This window comes from Chlorocebus sabaeus, chromosome 13 (assembly GCF_047675955.1).
Source record: "Chlorocebus sabaeus isolate Y175 chromosome 13, mChlSab1.0.hap1, whole genome shotgun sequence".
In the NCBI taxonomy this organism is placed as follows: domain Eukaryota; kingdom Metazoa; phylum Chordata; class Mammalia; order Primates; family Cercopithecidae; genus Chlorocebus; species Chlorocebus sabaeus.
Window position 1 is genome coordinate 53,737,685 of NC_132916.1, and position 21,505 is coordinate 53,759,189.

Genomic DNA, 21,505 nt, shown 5'->3' on the forward strand with positions numbered 1-21,505 from the left:
TTTTTGCTGTTAGAGAATGAAGAAAACAACATAAAGCCCGCCATCTTGTGGCCAGAAATATGCATGAAGCGAGAAACGGGGCTGCAAAGTAGGGATTTAATTTGATTATCTAAGAGCTTTAAATGATAAAGAATATTGGAGTTAGAAGGTTCCTGGGGATTATCTAGTCCATTTTGTATTTTAAAGAAGAGCTGCCTCGGACCATGACAGTGAAACGAATTAACAATGGCCATACAATTTGCTAAACCCAGGGACCTAAGCAGGACCCAGTCTGAAGATTCCCACTGGCCCAGTACTTTTTCTACATAGCCTGCTGTCGGTTTAGGAAAATTTCCACAGGGAAATCAAATAGGCTTCTGAGCACATAATGCTAAACAATGGCCCTGATGTTACAACAGCATACTAAACACTTTTTCAGAATCTCATAGCAACAATATAAAATGTACAGATACAACATGGAGTTTCTTGCCAAATGTATGTAGACATTAGATTAAATTGAGTGCATTTATCTCATATTAATTTAATACGTAATAATTCATATTTGTTATGTGACTACTAATAAATATGAATTTTCTAACAGGTCATGGCAGAATAAATCAATTTAACAAGCACACATAAATGTTCATAACATGCAAAACCTAAGTTAAGTGTTGGCAGATGAAAAATATGAATGAGGCTCAATCTGTCTTCAAAGAACTTTCAGGTGTGTGTGTGTGTGTGTGTGTGTGTGTGTATACATCAGTGTTTAGGTGTATGGAGGACAATATTAGACAATTGCATGCAAGTATAAAATAAAACATGAAATAAAATAAAGTCAGAAGAAATTCTTGAGAAATATGTAGTAACAGAACAATTTCATCTGGTTAGGGTTAATTAGAAAAAAAATCCATGTAATAAGTGGCATTTCATTCATTCATTAACTAACACTTATTGGGGGTTTCCCATGTTCTAGGAATTATGACAGACACTGGGGATAGAGGTGTGAGCAAAACTGTGCAGTCCTTGCCCTCGTTGGCTTAGTATAGTCTGATGATCTGACCTTGGAGACACAAGAAGTATTTCATTAAAAGTGTCAGATCTTTATTATGTCTCAGCCTACACTCTTTACTCTTTCCAGCAGATTCTCTCACACTGTTTTTTAAACAGACTTTGTTTTTTAGAGCAGTTTAAAGTTCACAAAAAAAATTGAGCGTAAAGTTCAGAGAGTTCTCTTATCTACTCCCTGCCCCCACAGTCTTTCCCACTGTCTACCTCCCCCACCAGAATGGTACATTTGTTACAGTCGATAAACCTAAGTTGACACCTCCTCATCACCCAAAGGCCATAGTTTTACATTAGGGTTCACTATTGATGTTATACATTCTATGAGTTTGGACAAATGCATTATAACATGTGTCCACCATTGTAGTATAATATAGAAAAGTTGTACTGCCCGAAAAATCCTCTATGCTTCACCTGTTCGTACCACCCTCCTCCTTGACCCTGACAACCACTTATATTTTTACTACGTCCATAGTTTTGTGTTTTTTGGAATATATAGCTGGAAGCATACAGTGTGGTGCTTTTTCATGTTGGCTTCTTTCCCTTGGTAATATGCACCTAAGGTTTCTCCATATTTTTTCATGGCTTTATAGCTCATTTCTTTGTAGTGTTGAATAATATTTCATTGTCTAGACATCTCACTGTTTATGTATTCGTTCCCCTACTGAAGGACATCTTGTTTGCTTCCAAATTCTGGCAGCATGAATCATGTTGCTATAAACATCTTTGTGCAGACTTTTGTGTGGACACAAGTTTTCAACCTATTTGGGTGAATGTAAAGGAGCATGATTGCTGGATGGTATGGTAAGAGTATATTTAGTTTTGAAAGAAATTGCCAAAATGTATTCCAAATGGTCTTTACTATTTTGCATTTCCACCAGCAATAAATGAGAGTTTCTGTTGCTCCACATCCTCACCAGCATTTGGTGTTTTAGTGTTTGGATTTTGTCATTCTAGTAAGTGTGTATGGTATCTCATTCTTGTTTTAGTTTGCAGTTCCTTAATGACATATGATGTCAAGCATCTTTTCGTATGCTTATTATTTGCCATCTGTATATCTTCTTTGATAAGGTGTCTATTTAGGTCTTTGTCCGTTTTTTTGATTGGGTTCTTTTCTTGTTGAATTCAGAGTTTTTTGTATATTTTGGTTAATAGTCCTTTATCAGGTATGTCTTTTGCCATTATTTTCTTCCCCTCTGTGGCTTGTATTATTCTCTTGAGAAGTATCTTTCACAGAGCAGAGCCACACACTGGGCTTCCACTTGTGTGTATGGCATTCATCTCTACTACAGCACTCTCATCCAATCTTATATTGTCTAGTTTGGGATTATCACCTTTGTTTTTTAGCTGGTCTCTCTGCTTTTACTCTTGTTCTCCTCCAAATCTGTTCTCTGTAATGTAGCCAGAATGAACGTTTGCTATTCCAAATGTGAATATGTCGTTGCAGTGCTTACAAATTCTTCCCCGACTTCCCTTAGGCTCTTAGGATAAAGATCAAAATTCTCCCTTTGGCCATATCTCCCACCACTTGAGCCCCTGGCTATCTGCACTCCAGCCATACTATCCCCCAGGCACTTTGTCCCACCACAAAGCATTTCCACATATTTCACTACTTTGCCTTAAAAGTAATCTACCTCTCCCCACACTTTGTTAATTTCTGTTAACTCCAATTTACTTTTCAAATCACAGCTTGTGAAAGCCTTCTGTGCCATCGCAGGGGTTCTGAGATTCTTCCTGTGGTATCTTATACCGGTATTGTTTCCTCCAGTTTGCAATTATAAATTTATCTACATGATCATTTGATAAATAACTCTCTAGTCCACCAGACTATAGACTCCAAATGGGCAAGAAGCCTTTTTGTTTCTTATCAGAGTATCACCAATATTATGCACATAATAGGTGTTGAGTCAATATTTGTTTAATTAATTGTGAATAATTTTAAAAGCATTTGAACAAGATGAAATGTAGACAAGCCCAAAATAAACATTGATTTTGCATGCTTTAAAATGCATTAAAATCAGGCATATATTTATAATTATATTATTGAATATTTTGTTTTCATTGATAAACACCTCTTAAATGTTTATATTCGGTAAGAGGAGAATGCTGTGTAGTAGACTGAGCTGTATAAAATATTAAAATTTAGCTTCACTTATATTGTATTTTATTGCCTATTTAATATCAAATTTAATGAAAATGAAGCATTTCCAAAAGGATGAAACTAGTTTTTAAATTATTTAAGTGCCAATATTATAAGTTTATAATATTTTATTTATAGTTTTTAAAAGATTTCAACTGCTAACAGTGTTTTTTATTTCTCCTTTTATATTTTTAAAAGATATATATATACATAATATAAAACAAGTCATATATTTTTGGTTTGGAACTTTTAAAATTGGCACGTGAAATATTTAGGAAGAAATTCTACATGGAACTGGCTCATTGTCATTCCACAGGGTCAGCTGGTTGCTCTCTTTCCTTGTGTGTTGTTGGTCCTCACGGCTTGCCTGATGAGTCCTTCACTGCCACTTAGACATATGGAGCTGGTAATATTGGAAGATGACCCTTGAGAGTATCATATAAATGATTTGATCTGAAATTTAATTTTAGCAGGAAACCATATGAGTCTGCAAATGCAAAGGTAGACGGTATCTAAGCAATGTTATCTATTCAGTAGTTAGGTTTGCTCCATTGGATTCTAGTTTTAACATAAAGAAGGTAGAAAATGAAACACACTGGTAATATCCAACCAAGAAAATTGTGTGCAGATTTTAAGAGGTGCAGTAAGAACTGCTTGAGCTAAAGCAGGAAAGTAACAGCTACATTGTTCAGAAGTAAATTAACGTGTGCTTAATGGTAATGCATGCTGCCTAGACATAAATACTCTAAAAAACAAAACAAGAAAAAAATAGAAAAAGAAATGGGGAAAAAAACCTAGTTGAGTGAATGTCAACATAAAAAAAAAGGTAATCAAAGGCAAGAGAGATACAAGATACTGTGTAAGGCATCATTTACAAAGGAACACTGTAAAGATTGCAGAATAGAGGTAAGAGGATGTTAAAACAAGAAAATCCAAGATAGAGAATGAAAGGAAGATTGTACAACATATTAGGATAAATGAGAAGTTATTTATCAAATACTCAAAGGACAAGATAATAGTGAATGAGAAGAAGGATGACTAAAAGATGGAGATGGTAATTTAACATCATCACAGAAAGAGCCAAACTGAATCAGACAGATAGTTTCTATCATGTAGTATTTAGCATTCACTCGTAACATTATCACTAGCCTGTCCTGGGTGAGATTGATTTTTGTGAACTTTGCTTTGACAATGATACCACTATCTATCACCACCTCCCATAGGTGATAGTGCGTTTGTCATAGACTTCTTTATGAAGTCTCTCGTGGGTATTTTTGACAAGGGTAACTCTTCAACTTAATTACTGTGTAATGAGACATGATTTTTAAAAATATATACCTAGATGATGTTCTGATATGATTTTGAAATGTGTTAATTCACTGAAAGCCAAAACTTACATACGTAAAGTATACATTAACTGGAGCAGTGTCCTCCACTCACCTAGAATATTCCAGTTTTCATGTATTTTACTACTGTTTCTGAATGTTAGCTGAACAAAAAATAGCGTTGGGTACAAACAAAACAAAAAAAGTGTGTGTTTCATCTCCAATTCCCCATACATGTAAGTTCAGATAAGTCACTTAACCTCCTCATACCTTCCTTTTCACCTGTGTAAAAAGAGGGATCATGCCTTCTGTGTATCTCTAAATGCAGGAAGAGTAAGTGAGACACAGGAGAGTGCTGTAAGCCTTTGCAAACATGCATATAAATCTGGCATAACTATTCACAATAGCAAAGACATGGAATCAACCTAAGTGCCCATCAATGATTGATTGAATAAAGAAAATGTGGTACATATATGCCATGGAATACTATGCGGCCATAAAAAAAATGAGTTCATGTCCTTTGCAGGGACATGGATGGAGCTAGAGGGCATTACCCTTAGCAAACTAACACAGGAACAGAAAAATCAAATACTACATGTCCCACTTATAAATGGGAGTTAAATGATGAGAACACATACACATATAGAAGGGAACAACGCACACTGGGGCCTACCAGAAAGCAGAGGGTGGGCAGGATGAGAGGATGGAGAGGATCAGGAAGAATAACTTATGGGCACTGGGCTTAATACCTGGGTGATGAAATAATCTGTGCAACAAACCCCATTACACACATTTACCTGTGTAACAAATCTGCACATCCCGCACATGTACCCTGAACTTAAAATAAAAGTTAAAAAAATATAAAAAATACAAGTACTTCTGAAGTACAGCTGAGCCTGACTGTGTGTAACTCATCCTTTAGAGTGCCAACCCGCATTAAGTTGATGCTTTTGGTGCCAGGAACCTCACATCTCCTCCTCTTCTGGAATATAGCCTAGAGAGGAAGCTCTTCTTCTGTGTTTAGAGGGAAGGTATCTCCTTCAGTAAGCACTGCACTGGCCCTGAAAAGTCTGCCTACCCTCTTCCTGCCCCCTACTCCCACTCCCATCCCACCAGTGTGGAACTACTTGGTGTGTAATCAAAGGCCTAGTTTGAATTACTGTGAGGCCAGTGACTAGCAAGCAGTGTCGTTGGGACTGGAAATTATCATGCCTGGTTCTCTTCCCAAGCTTCAACTGTAGCTCTTGAGCAGCAGCTTCCTCTGAGCTTCTAAAAAAATGCCCAGAAAACTGCCCAGCCAACCACATTTGCTGGCAAGCATAGCACCAGGCATATGGTCAGTTTGAGTGCTATTAGTTAGGCTTTAGAACTTCCAAGGGATCGTTGGTTTGATTGTCATGGTATCAGCCAATCACCCAACATCTTTGACCCATGACAATTTGCCAGACACTATGCCTGGCACTCTGAGGAATAAAAGAAAATGAGACAGAGCCCTAGCCTGCTCTAATCTATCTATCTAATGGAGATTAGATAGATATGGCAAAGCACCCAACAAAGTTACTACCCATTAGAGTTGTGAATAGTGGTAATAATAATTATTTTTGAAAATCTAAAAAAAGAGAGCATGTGCTAGAATAGGTAAGGAGGGCTACACTGAGAAGATGGAGTTGGAATTGAATCTCAAAAGCTGGATTTATTTTGGAGAAATAGAGAGGAGTTAAGAAGCAAAAGTATGAACAAAATCTTTTTTTGAGAATGTTCCAAAAGAAAGTAGGCAAGAAGAATGGTAATAAGGTTGGCAAGATTGGTTAGGAAAATTGTTGTTTAGTCCTGTATATAACAACATTAGAGAATATTTACTGTAAGTTAGGTATCATACTAGGAGCTGGATATAATATGATGAACAAAACAGACCAGTTCTCACCCCCTTAGAACTTACCTTTCAGTTGGATAGGTTGTCAATAAATAGGTGAGCCAATTACTAAGTAATTCTCAAATCCATGGTGCTATGAAGGATACATCCTGCTGCAGGAAGTGTGGCAACCAAGGTAGCACCCTGGGAATGGCCACACTAAGGAGGAGCCCTTAAACTGAAAGCTGTTGGGTAACAAGGACCCAGTCTTTAAAGGTGTTGAGGAGAAGTTCATTCTAGGTAAAGACAACGGGATACAAGAGAGTGCTAAGAAGGGATGAGTTTTGCTATGTCAGGGAGGTTCACTGCATAGGGTCTTAGTGCTAATTTTTTGAACTTCTTTCTTATCATGGAGCTTGTAGGATTCTTGACAATTTAGTATTGAAGTACTTAGTACATCAATACTAAGAATAAAATGCACGTGAATGATGACTCTTACACAATCCTACATAAATGAAATAACCTGTAAAACAGATTACAAGCCAGAGGAAGTAAAGACAATGAATATGATCTTGATCATCCAGAATGTAAAAGAGACAGGGCATGATATATACTTACTTTTTAAAATTTAGACACTTTGAGTTGTTAATAAGAATTGGTCCATTTGTTGCAAAATTATGATTGTTTGGTAACAGAAAATATATTGATGAAGCAAAAGAATATATTTTAAGTTTAAATTATAATGTACATTTTCTGTATCATTAGAGACACCGGTGGTATTGATACATTAATTCTTAAGGTAAGATACTGGAAGATGACCAAAATGTAGATCAAGTTCCTTATTATGGTGTTCGGTAATATGTGAAAGTAGGAGTGGTACCATCAAGTCCAGTCAAGTCTAGACTGGAAAAATATCCAAAGCAGTTTAGACTACCAACGTCTTTTTTTTTTTTTTTTTTTTTTTTTTTGAAACAGAGGCTCACTCTGTCGCCAAGCTGTAGTGCAGTGGCATGATCTTGGCTCACTGCCAAGCTGTTGACCTTAGTTAGTGATTCAAAAGTAACGTTTAAAAAATTATGGATGAGTATGTGTGTGTATGGGAATGTGTTTATGTATATGTGTCTGTGTGTAAAAAGTTATTTGACCCATCAGACCTTTGAGTGCAAACAGGTGCAGGAAACGAAGTTTAAGGAAATTAATGGAACATAATTGCAACACTCACCACAAAAGCAAGGATTTGAGTAACCTAGGGATTGAATGCACAGTTTGTTCCAAAAAAAGTTTTAAATCTAACAGTGAAAATTTTAGAAGAATAAATCCAGAGCATTATAATACATTGGTTAATACTCTCCAAATTATTGTGTATATGTACTGCAAATTATACAGAAAATTCCAATGGATTCTTACCCTTTCATCCTTTTATTTGTGATGTTAACACTTGCAGGTTAAGAGGTTAGATGATAATAGTTGGACTTTATATTCTTTCATTTATGCAAAACCTTGAAAACTTTCATAAGTTAAACCTCTTGCTGCCCTTGGGAAATCACAAAATGCAGTACAATTCCTCTAGCATCTTTTACCATGTTCTGTGCTGGCCAGACATTTAATTCTATTTAAAATCCACTTATGTATATTTTAAAAATTAATTCTCTGGCCATGCCTAGTATGCAAGCACTCTGGTATAAGATTGTAGACGATTAATATGCTGCCAACTTGGACCTTATTCAAAATTATATTGAGACAGTTTGTGATTCTCTAATTCATTATCTGTAGTTAGACTATCCGTATCTTTTTAGTAAAAGAGAAGAAGGCTTATATATTGGCATATGCATACACATAGGAAAATAAAGTGTAAACCTTTCAGGATACTCTAAACCTTGTAATTTTTAAAGAAACAATGTTATACACACACCTTTTTTGTTTGACTAGATATGGTATATTTTAACCGTGAACACATTGAATGCATTCCAGTGTGTCAAATGATATTTTAAATGTGAATAGAGGTGAATGTGCTTGAGAATACTCTTTGGGAGGTGTGGCTGTTTTGGGGTTCTGTTTTACTTTGCTGACAGTGTTGCATGATTCTGTGATTAACAACCATATTTCTGGTGCTATCATATGGAAAAAGCTAACATTTATTCTCCCTTAACATTTTATTGGCATCTTTGATGTGTTATAAAACAGACATTTACTACTGAGTGGCTAAGCATTTCCCCCTCTTTGTTTCTTTAATTAACGTATTGATCTAAAACAAATCTATAGGATCAAGCTTATTGAGGCAGACAGCCTGTTCATCTCTCAAGAGATCACTGTTGCACTCCACACACTTTTTCAGTAAATAAAATATGGACAAAACTGCCACATGTGGAGGCTGAAGATTCCATTAAAGACTTTTGGCAACTCTACCTTAAAGATATTTCAAAAATAATTGTGCTTTATCGCTTCTTCTGTGCCATATCATGTAACAAGGGTTTTTTAAAAGACCAAATACAGCTCTCTGATTTCCATTTAATGGAAGAAGTAATAAAGTTTAATTGTATACTTGAGCACAGGGTGTCATTTCCAATACATCTGATCAATAATTCATCGATTGCCTTTGGCTCAAAGTAATATTTGAAAGAAAATGCAGCCAGTGGGAGCTTCTCTAGCTGTAGCTTCATCATCTCTATTAATTATGCTTTTCCTGAATTTGGATCGTTAGGCTACCAAAGTGACAGCAGATGGCGAGCAGACTGGACAGGATGCTGAGAGGACCAACACAAGAGCAAAGTCGCTGGGAGAATTCATTAAGGAGCTTGCCCGGGATGCAGAAGGTATTAGAAAGAATCATGTTTTAATCATCATTTCTCCCAACAGAAAAATACCGACAGGGATGACACAGGACTGGAATTTCTCTTGCTATAAGTGACATCTGTAAAATCAAAGGTTGAGTTTCAAAAAGTAGTACGGTTAAGATATTCAAGGGTATCATCTGCTGAGAACCCGTGACCTGCAGTGTTAAATTAGCGATAGTAGTCAGTGAATTAGTGACAATGAGGGCAGAATAGCAGTAAATTCTTGAAACATGGCTATTATGATTACATAAGAATAGGAAACTTTTGTTTTTATTTGAAAGTATTTAAAATGTTTTTCGTTTTTAAGAAAGTTAATGTCATCATTCCACTTGATACATTAAAGCAGCACTTCAGTTTCTCAAAATGGCCTTTCAAATACCGGGGACTGGTTTTTAATGAACATCTGTTGCTTGGGATTTGGATGTGTTACTTTATGAGAAGCTCTGATGCATTTAGCTCACAATGCTCTAGGAGTTAGTTCTTGCCATCTACTAACATGAATGAGAAAGTGGAAGCCATTTTTGGGCAAAAACCCAAATTAAGAAACTCAAAGAATGCAGATAATGCCTCTCCGCACTCAGCCCCCCAAAAAAACCTAGTCTTTAAATATCTGGTAAAATATAATCAGCATGCACGCAGGTTTAGAAATTGGGAAAAATTGTTTTTGTTGTTTTTTGCTTGAAGAAATAAAACATTTTTGTTGCTCTGCAATATTATGCATTTTAGATACTTTGTTTCTTAATGTAGCCAAATAAGTAAGGATGTGAGATCAACTTCAAGGCAGATTCTGATTGATAATTCTTAGGTACCACTGGCCAAGAAGAAACAAACTCCCAAAGATTCACCACTACAAGAAGCAACAGGGTTTTAATTTGAGAGCTAATTTGAGGCAAAGATGTGAGGTTCTGAAACAGAAATTACCTCTACCAGCAACATCTCAGTTAACTCGTTGTGGTTTATCCTCTGCTAGATGAAGCTGTTGTACTTTCCCTAGTATTATTTTCCATTAATGCTGCTTGAAGTGCCCTCCTCTGACCGAAAACAACAACAACAACAAATCCCACTGCAGGTAGAGCATCTTCACTCTGAGCTGATCCCCAAACGCCCTAGTAAATGCTCCAGGAACTTTCCTTTTCTTTCCATTGACATTTCAAACCCCCAACACCCAGGAGCCCATCCTGGGGACTCATTTTCAATTTGTTTCTGTCAAGCACTGGTATGAGAATAAATGCTAGCATATGTTTTAATAGATCCTATTATCAAAACTGCTTACTTTATTCTCTGCATTGAACCCTCCGTCTCCCAACAAATATAGATGCATATTCATGATTATGCATGAATCAATATGAATGACTATGCATGGTTATGCATAAATGCTCAATATGAATATTTTCTTCTTCTGGGTGTCTAGGGCCTCTAGGTACTGTTTGTACAATTTGTGAACCAACATGGGGCAAAGTGGAGATGACATTTATCCCAGGCTTGCTCACCACCCCAAATCCCAAGTCTATGCACCAGAGAAGGGATTACCTATCAAAGGTGTCACTCATTTCCTAAATTATGCATTGATCAGGTGGTCTGATTGTGTCTGTCCAGATAGGGCACCCATTTCTAATTTGTGTAAAGTGCCATGTGGGATAGCTATACTTTAGGGAAATAAGAACACTATTCACTTTTGCCTGCAGGCACTATTTGGCAGAATTAATCCAACTGTTAAAATTGAATGAAAGCCCAAATTTAAATTGTACCAGAGCAACACTAAATGTTCATTGAGATGTAATACAAAGCTTGGCAGTTTAAGGGAGAAAAAAAGAGAAGGTCGGGGAAGGAAGAGAGGGGAGGGAAGGAAGGGAGGGGAAGGAAGGAAGGGAGGGGAGGGAAGGAAGGGAGAGGAGGGAAGGAAGGAAGGAGAGGGAGGAAAAAAGGAAGGAAGGAAGGAAGGAAGGAAGCAAGGGAGGGAAGGAGGGAGGGGGAGAGAGTGTGGGAGGAGAAGGGAGTGGGGAAGAAAGGAAAGAAGGGATGAAAGGAGGAAGAGAGGGATGAAGGGAGAAAGGAGGGAAGGAAGGGGAAGGAAGGGAAGGAGGGAAGGAGGAAGGAAGGAAAGGAAGGAAGAAAGAAGGAAGGAAGGAACAAAGGAAGGAAAGAGGAAGGAAGGAAGGAGGAAAAGGAGGGAGGGAGGAAGGAAGAAAGGAAGGGCAGAAGGAAGGAAAGAAGGAAGGAAGGGCAGAAGGAAGGGGGAAGGGAGAGAAGAAAGAAGGAAGGGAAAGGAAGGAGGAAGGAAGAAAGGAAACAGAAAGAAGGAAGGAAGGGAAAGGAGGGAGAGAGGAAGAAAAAAAGGGGAAGGAAGGAAGGAAGGAGAAATAAGAAAGGGAGGGAGGGAAGGAAGCACTAACCAAAGGCTTTAAGTAGGTTATACAACATATCCACACCTCTTTTTTTTACTCTCAAAACTATAATATGAGGGATAACCATCAGTACTTTTACATTTTTGTTAGTTGTAATAAATTGCTGTGGGAAAAGTAGATGCTTCAGCCTGACATTTATCTATTTCAGCTTTATGTTTGGATAGATGTACTATTCATCCTATCTTTCATTATGAGTCATGACCTCTTCATAGATAATCAACTTCTATTCATCTAAGGCATTCTTGTCTCACTATAATTTTATAATATCTACCATGCTATGACTCCTGATTAGTTCATGAATAAACTCTGTTTTTTCCATGCATTATTAGAATTAATGAGTGGACATAGGTAAACCCATTAGTGTTTATTTCCTGACATACAATAGGACTTAATCAATGATAGACACCTTTCCTTCCTGTTTCTCAGATCAGAGTATTTCTAGTCTTAATAAATTTACCCATCAGAGGATCTTTTTTTTTTTTCAGACTTAGTATGAAAACAGTTTGGCTTCTCCTGAGGAATTTTTACTCATATTTATAGATACTGTATACCTCTTAAGAATCCTATTTGTATTCCCTGCTGCACATAGGCTACTAAGATGCTTAGAAGTGGACTTAGGATGCACTGCATGGAATGTTACGGCATGGTTTTCTGTCTACTAATTCTTTTCCTAATTTACACAGTTTTTTTTTTTTTTTTACCTGTAGCGCTATTTCCCTTTATTTTAATTTTATCTGGTATTAGGATTTTTTAAAATTACCTAAATCCTCCTTTGAATTAAGTTGGAAATAAATAAGTAAATTGCAAAGATATATATTTTACAATCATTTTCAATACTGTGGGAAAGAAAATATATTGAAGTGATAGCGCATACTTTTGAATAAGAAACGAAAAACACATTCATCTCTAAGAATGCTCAGAGAAGTTCCAAATCCTATTTATATGTAGGATCTGGAACTATATATATGTGTATAAACATAAAAATGTATGTTTATATATGTGAAACAATTAAACTTCTCCTATTAAAATGATGCTTCTTTTCCTTTTTTGGCTAGGGGGGCAGTGATTTCTAAGAAAATCATATTGCCTAGCACTTGATAGATGCCTATGAGATAAATGGAAAATGACAGCATTTTTAAATTTAACTTTCAGTAGAAAAATAATGGAAATAAAAATTAAACTAGACAGTTCACCATACAAAAAGAATGTTAAATGAGGGTAAGTAAAGCACAGTGAAATAATCTGGAAAATAACTGTAAAACTTTAAAACACTAATGATAAACAAATGTTATCTGAATTAAACTGAAAAGTTTTAATGGCCATATATAATTTATTTGGGTCCCAATGAGGCCATATTTTTCTCCAAAACCTTTATCTAAAATTTGTTTTTCATAATGAAGATAAAGTAGCACACATACCAAATACCCATTTGAAAGATGCTATCATTTAATCCAAAAAGATACTGAAGGACCATGTCCATTTTGGGGAGCTTGTATTTTTTTTTTACATAACATGGGTTGCAACAAAAAGCTGGCCATGGAATAGCAGTTTATTCCATGCAACCAATAGCAGTTTATTCCATAAGCAGCCAATATATTTGCTAAAATGTTTGTTCTTTTGGTTCTAATCACATTGCAATCTTTTGGGACTATTTCAATAACAGTAATTACAACAATTGATAATATCCAACTGGAAAAAAAAAAAAAAAACCTCATGACTGAGTTGCACAGTGATGTCCTATAGAAACTTTATGGAGTACATGTTACATGTTTTGATGTTTTTCTTTTTTTTCCTCATGTTTTTATTTTCCTTTTTACTTTAAGTTCTGGGATGCATGCGCAGAATGTTCAGGTTTGTTACATAGGTATACCTGTACCATGGTGGTTTGCTGCACTTATAAACCCATCAAAAGAAGACATTTATGTAGCCACGAACACATGAAAAAAGCTCATCATCACTGATCATCAGAGAAATGCAAGTCAAAACCACAATGAGATAACATCTGACACCAGTCAGAATGGTAATTATTAAGAAGTCAGGAAACAACAGACGCTGGCGAGGCTGTGGAGAAATAGGAACACTTTTACACTGTTGGTGGGAATGTAAATTAGTTTAACCATTGTGGAAGACAGGGTGGCGATTCCTCAAGGATATAGAACTAGAAATACCATTTGACCCAGCAATCCCATCACTGGGTATATACCCAAAGGAATATCAATCATTCTGCTATAAAGACACAGGCACATGTATGTTTATTGCAGCACTATTTATGCAAAGAGATGGAACCAACCCAAATGCCCATGAATGATACACTGGGTAAAGAAAATGTGGTACATATACACCATGGAATGCTATGCAGCCATAAAAAAGAATGATATTATGTCCTTTGCAGGGATATGGATGAAGCTGAAAGCTTCAGCATCCTCAGTAAACTAACATAGGAACGAAAAACCAAACACCACATGTTCTCACTCATAAGTGGGAGTTGAAGAGTGAGAACACATGGACAGGGAGGGGAACAACACACACTGGAGCCTTTTGGGGGTTGGGGGCAGAGGAAAGGGAGAGCATTAGGACAAATAGCTAATGTAGGCTTAAAACCTGGATGATGGGCTGGGCGCCGTGGCTCACTCCTGTAATCGCAGCACTTTGAGAGGTCGAGGTGGGCAGATCACCTGAGGTCAGGCATTCAAGACCAGCTTGGCCAACATGGCAAAGTCCCATCTCTACTAAAATACAAAAAACAGCTGGGTGCAGTGGCATGCGCTGTAATTCCAGCTGCTCAGGAGGCTGAGACAGTAGAATGGCTTGAACCCGGGAGGTGGAGGTCGCAGTGAGCGGAGATTGTGCCAATGCACTCCAGCCTGGACGACAGGGCAAGACTCCATTTCAAAAAACAAAACAAAACAAAACAAACAAACAAAACCTGGATGACAGGTTCATAGGTGCAGCAAACCACCATGGCACATGTATACCTATGTAACAAAGCTTGCTTTCTTAATACATGATCATTTTGCTAAAGCCATTTTTGTGTACCTTAATGATTTCTTCTACTTGTTTACAAATGGTTTTAATTTAAAGAAATTATGTATGCCATCCAAAAGATACAGCCATATTTGCCTTTTCCCTTTCTCTATCTGATGTCGTTCTTTTTCCACCAGATTTTTCTCTGTAGAAGTTTAGCTTTGAGACTAGAGCACAAGAGAAACAGTGAGATTCTATCTCTCATTTGTCCCTTCCTCTATACTGCCTAGGCCCAGAACCTAAATTAGATCAAATTTCAAAAGATATCTCTTATGAAAGCTGATTTATACACACACACACACACACACACACACACACACACATTTAACAAAGAAAAAACATACAGCTTTAGCAGGTTGAGAAGTGGCATTTATTAATATCTTCATTTTAAAAAATGAGTACAAATTATGTCAGTTAAAGCCCAGATTGCTGGTCCTCACCCCCAGAATTTCTGAGTCCGTAGGTTTGTGGTAGGGCCTGAGCATCTGCATGTCTAATGGACTCCAAGGTGGTGATGCTCCTGCTGCTTGTTGGGGACCACATTTTAGAACCACTGTGCTGACCCACCTTCTCACATACCCTCTGCCTGCTCTGCTTGTCCTGCCTGTGTGCAACTGTTTCAGGAGCTCTACCCAGTGCAAAACTCTCTCCAAGAAAAGAAATTAATTTTCAGGATTCTCTATGTCATACAGAGATCTTTAGATACACCCTAGAATGGTAGAAAATGCCTCTTGGCCAACCCAGACCCCTCCTCATTCTAGAAGTTTTCAAAGGTAATATTATAGAAATAAGTATTCAGCTGACAAAAGAGTTTGAGAAAACATCTCTCTTAAACTCACTAAAAAAAATGTCCTATAGAACACGCTCCAGGAAACTTTAGTATAAAACTAATAATATAACTGTGTAAATGTTTCAATTCACCATTTTAAACTTTTATTTGACAGAAAATTCTTTTTTCAAATGAAATCTTGCCCAGAACACCAACCTATAAAGCAGATTCTTGGCAGAATAGACATCATTTGTAGAAAACCTGAAGCACCTGGAGAATCCTACGATTCCAAGGAGCACAGTTTGAAACTCCATTTAATGCATAATAAACACAGACCTTTGTGAAGGATGCTATGGCTGGAAGGTGTCGTTGAAGCCTAATTTATAACCCTTCTAAGAGAAGGGTTATAAGCCTAGACCAGAGTGCTTCTTTCTTCACTCCTTTAAAAAATGAACACAGGAGAACTATGTGGAAACACAAGGGCAGGTTCATTTTCAGAGATCTCATCACTGAATGTATTTCCATACTCGGTATTTTTAAACTGACTGATAGCACTGCTATGACTATCTTATCAGCAATGCAGAGCTTGTGTTTCCAGCCTCCAAGTGTTATGCTACAGGTCACCGTTTTTTTTTAGAGCTCTTACCTGAATATGCTTTGACCTACTTCTTTATTTGTAATTCTTTCTTTCTTTTGATGTTAGAAACACCATGTTTTAATTGCTGTAACCCCCAAAAGAAATAAAATATTGAGAAATATATTACATTTCCCTGTTACTGATTGTTGTCTTAACTGCCTCTGTGTTTCCCAACAGGAACACTCACGGCAAAATACTCTTCATTTGGAGATGGTGGTACCCAGCAGATGCTGAATACCATGTTTTCATGTGGCATTTTTGTTTGCTAATTTACAAAATTTGTTTTACCCCCTGCAGCTGTAAATGAAAAAGCTATAAAACTAAATGAAACTCTAGGAACTCGAGACGAGGCCTTTGAGAGAAATTTGGAAGGGCTTCAGAAAGAGATTGACCAGATGATTAAAGAACTGAGGAGGAAAAATCTAGAGACACAAAAGGAAATTGCTGAAGACGAGTTGGTGTGAGTAGATGAGTTATTATTTTTTCATTTGACACACTGAGATTTCCAGATAATTTACAGTTTTCTAAATTTTTATCATATGTATAAATAAAAGATGCTTTGTTTTTCCAACCTGGAGATGTTTGCTATGTTATCTATCATCTGTCTATCTATCTATCTATCAATCATTATTTATTCATTTACTTATTTAATTGTACTTTATCATCGTTCTAAAATGAAACAAAAGCATGTTCTTGCCTACATATAATCAAGTAAATGATCTTTTCTGGTGTTGCCCCTTCTATAATTAGGCTAATGAGCTTGCTTTGTTAATCACCTGCATTAGGGACTTTTGGACTACCAGTTGATTTTTGTTTTAATAAAAATACCTATATACAAAGTAATGACTTTACCATTCATGTATTGGCCAACCTATACATTTTATCATCTTAAGAAATGCTGAAAAGAAAAGTCATCAAATAATAAACACCTAATACTTTCAAATAAGAATTGGGAATATGAGGGTTGGGAAAAGTGATAGGGATTTTACTCATGCTAAAGAACTTTTGTGATAACACTCAATAAAATAGATACATCTCTACATTTATAGTCAGCTAACTTCAAAGTGGTAGTATTATTAATAGTTAAATAATTTATACTAAACCAGCAATATCAGCACACCAGAGAACTTGTTAAAAATACAGGTTGTCAGACCCCATCCCAGACCTCCTGAATCAGAAACTTTGGGGATGGTACCAGCAAACCATGTATTAATAAGCCCTTCAGGGGATTATGAGGCACGTTAGTTTGAGAATTACTGTCTTTCAAGTATTTACAGTTTCTGAATGATTTGGAAATTATCACTTTAGAAAAACTAGGTAAGTTAAACCCAGAAAAACTTCCAGATCAGTCAGTTGGAAGAAAAAGAAACATAGATTAAAATCATGCTATTCTACTAGCATGACAATGACCTAGAATTCTGTTTACAGTTTCTAAGCAAACACACCAATATTCATCATTACATTCAAAGTAATAGAGAACAGGTCTCAGTATGATGAAACAGGTGGACTGTTTGATTTTGGTATGTGAACTGAATCATAAAACTCATAAAACTCATTTCATCAATCAGATTCCCAGAATGACATGAGACCCCTTCTGACTCAAAATATCTTTTTTCTTACAAATTTAAAAGGATTTTTAAAAAATACGTTTTGCTTTTAATTAATTATAAATGGTCTCAGGTAGCAGTTTTCAACTTGATTTAGCACACAGTGAATCTATTTTACATGTTTTCTTATTTTTTCATTCTTTTCATGTTAGTATCTCTTTGTAACATTGTTTAATACCAATAAACCCTAAGGCAGTGACATGAGCTCATTGTCTATCATTGGGCTGGGGGTGGTTGCAGAGCTGCAGAAGGGCTTCTGAAAAAAGTGAAGAAGCTGTTTGGAGAGTCCCGGGGAAAAAATGAAGAAATGGAGAAGGATCTCCGAGAAAAACTGGCAGACTACAAAAACAAAGTTGATGACGCTTGGGACCTGTTGAGAGAAGCCACGAATAAAATCAGAGAAGCTAATCGCTTATTTGCAGTAAACCAGAGAAACATGACTGCGTTGGAGGTGAGTCTTAGGAGCACTTTTGTCTTAATCTCAGAAGGTTGGGGACTGTGGGGGCAGTGTTGAACATGGCTGGGCTATTCTACTTGATGCCCATTTACGAAGATCAAAAGTGACAACTCTGAAAGGGAACTTCTAAGAAACAGAACAAGAAATGACTTTTTTTGTTTTGTTTTTAATGACCAGTTACCATCGCTCGAAGTATCAAATAAAATTTCGATAAATTAAACAGTTGAAGATATTTAAGAACACTGTGATACAGTGGAAGAAGTTCTTTACAGGGAGTCAGGTGACCTTGGTCTAAGTAACAACTGTGCCACTAACTAGACATAAAAATTGGGCAAGTCAATGAACATCTGTAAGCATCAGTTCCCCAAATCTACAATGAGTGCATTATACTATAGCAGGTGGGGTATCTTCAGATATTCATATCATATTATTTTGCAGCTTTCCCAAACTAATTCACAAACTTTGTTCAGAGATCTTGCTGCCAAAGATCATAGAAGTCCCCTACACTTTCAAATTCAATCTAAGCACATGACAAATAGCTCAATGAATTGAGACCACAGCTTGGAAAACATTTGGTTCCCCTTTTTCTGTGCACTGTGTTCTAGGCAAATGATCCTTTAAAAGGGACTAATAGGAACAGATCAGGTCTGAGTTATTTTCTCCTCCTTTTCCACACAGATAACAGTTATTTCCCAACTCAAGAAATTATGGGCAGCCTCTATCTTTTTAAGAGTGCTGATGGAATTAGAACTAAAACAGATTCCTCCATTATTATTTTCTTCTTCTTTTCATTTTCTTTCTTAATCTTAACATAGTAAATAACCACTTTTCCTAAGAGTAAATTCAGCACATATAACAGCAGAAACCTGTATTTGATATTAATATTTAAACAATAACAACTTTCTCCCCAGAAACAAATTTGCCTTTGCTGTTTCCAAAGTATCCGACTCCAGCAGGTCAGAAAACAGCAGCAGACCTATACGTCTTCTAACACATAATTTCACCTACAACAGTAACTCAACACCCCCAGGCATATAGTATGTATGTAGGAATGTTTGTCGAATGACAGTAACAATTGAATAAAATGAACCAGGATTTTAAAAATCTATTTATTTCTATTTTCCTTTGGATTAAGTAGTAAGAGGATGAATTACTTTTTTTAAAATATATTTTATTTCTGGGTCCCTCTTCTGGGACTCAGCCTTGTCATTCTGGTAGAAGATTGAAGAGGCTTACTTTTTTCTTAACTGAGTCACCTAATCCTAACTAATTTGGAGTCTACTGACATGCTAGCAGTATTCCAGAAAAAGCTCCCTCCTGTGAGGCAGGATGCTGGGCCACTGTCCTATCACAGGCTCCAGCATGATTCGCCCTGCTCAGTGACACACCGGCCGTGTGACTTACCCAAAGGTGCACCTCTCTATTTTATGGCAACAGTTTGAGAAATGAAAATTACCTGTGTGGAAAGCACAGTAAGTATTTGAGAAATATTTCAAGAAGAGTTACATGGCACAGTCAGTAGTACCTTTAGCTATTCGTTTCTTTTAGTGATGTTTAAAACGAGAAGTCATCATTCTTGGGCACCCCTACAAATGCCTGGAGCTTATGGATAGTCAGTATTGAAATTCTAAGTGGTCCTTTTTGGATTTTCATTTTATGTGCCACGCTTAACTAAAGGCTTGTTTAAAAGTTACTGGATAAAATAGATAAACTAATTGAATTAATATGAATAAGGCATAGATTATTTATGGTTGCTTAAATTACCATGGTTGCTGCCAAAACGGCTGAAAATCACGTGGAGTGTTTGTTAAGCCAACAGGTTTCATGGGCTCCCACCCAGAGAGTCTGTGTAGGCTGGTCTGGGGTGTGGCCCCATGTCTGTGTTCTAACACTCTCCCTGGGCTAATCTGATGCCTATACAGGTTGAAGAAAACTGGTGCATTCCATCTCTTTGGTAGAATAGTAAGCTGCATTTTAAATAAATAACTCTTTTATGGCTGTGCCCACAATGAATGTGATATAATTAAGACCCAACTCAAAAACTTTCTATTTATTTTAAGGTGGTATGCAATTTTCTTTTTAAAAATTTTATCAAGCCTCTAATTCATTCAGGAAACATGCTAGACTCCAAAATTGATTGTGTCAATGATGAGGCCCCTCAGAGCAGCAGCCTCAGTGTGACCTAGAAACTTCTCAAAAAGACGAATTCTCGGACCCCATCCCCAAATGATCAACTCAGAAACTCTGAGAATGGGGCCCAGAAATCTGTGTTTTAAAAATCCCTCCAGTGATTCAGATGCAGCCTCAAGGTTGAGAACCACTGGTATAAACAATAAAACACCATCTCTGATTACTTCAAGTAACTTGTATTTAGTGGGAGGTACACATAAGCAAACCACTCCATACAGTACCATAATTGTCACAGGGGTAAGCAAAGGAGGGAGTCTAAGTCACCCCTGAGTTTAGGAAGATCTTTGTAGAGGCCCTGACACTTGTGCTAGATCCTAAAGGATAAGAACTGGGCCACAGAAGAAGAAAGAGAAGAACATTCCAGAAGCTGGGAAAAACATATACAAAGGCATGGAGGAAAGAAAAGGACATTTTGGGGGAAAGTTCAGTGGTTTGACAGGCTTGGAAAGAAGATTGCGTGTGAACGACTGAAGGGATAGAAAGACAGAGAAGATAGGCAGAGTGCAGACCTTCAGTTCTAAGAGAATCGCATTGTGAGACTAATCTAAGTAATTGGTTTTTATCCTGACAGCTATAGGAAGCAATTGAAATATTGCAGTCATGGGTTAAAATAAAATGTTGCAGAATTTGAGTGGTTCACTTAAACTGAAGAAATGGTTTTGTATTGGAGAATAGTGTGATATTAGGCTAGAAAAGTAGGCTGAGATAATATTTATCTAAACGTCTGTCAGGTACCTACCATATCAAGGTACTGTCGGTAACCAGGGTATTTGAGGTTGAATAGAAATGATTCCTGGCCTCAGAGAACTTATAATCTTCTGAAAAATTCAGACATGTTAACCTTTCACTCTACGTAATACTATGATAATATTGACTGGGAGATTCAGCAAAAGTTTCACAAATATGACAGCATCATAGCAGAAGTGGAGAGGAATTGGAAGAAAGACAGAGCAACAGGAACCCCAGACAGAGCTTTGGAAGTGTAAGGTGATCTTAGGATGTTTTCAGTATAGCAGAAAAACTTTCAAAAGCTACGTAAAAGTCTGTAGCAGAGAAGGCGCTGGAATTTGGAGCCAGATCATAGATAGTGATGGAGTTGGAAAGGCATTTCCAGCCATGGGGAGAGGGCTAAGGGAACTGGGGACCTCACGGGCAGGAGAGAAGGCGAATAATTCAGTGAAGCAAAAGAATATGTATTGAGCAGTCTATCCCCAAATCTACCAT

The 21,505-nt window shown here is 36.9% G+C and overlaps 1 protein-coding gene across 2 annotated transcripts in view; it reads left to right on the forward strand.

The window, feature by feature from the left end:
- Nucleotides 1-21,505, forward strand: part of LAMA2 (laminin subunit alpha 2) — a 621,494-nt gene that overhangs the window by 481,137 nt on the left and 118,852 nt on the right. For both annotated transcript variants that reach the window (XM_073022454.1, XM_073022455.1), the window contains exons 35-37: nt 9,060-9,171; nt 16,325-16,487; nt 17,875-18,085. In XM_073022454.1, coding sequence (XP_072878555.1) covers nt 9,060-9,171; nt 16,325-16,487; nt 17,875-18,085 — 486 coding nt within the window. The remainder of the gene's footprint in view (nt 1-9,059; nt 9,172-16,324; nt 16,488-17,874; nt 18,086-21,505) is intronic.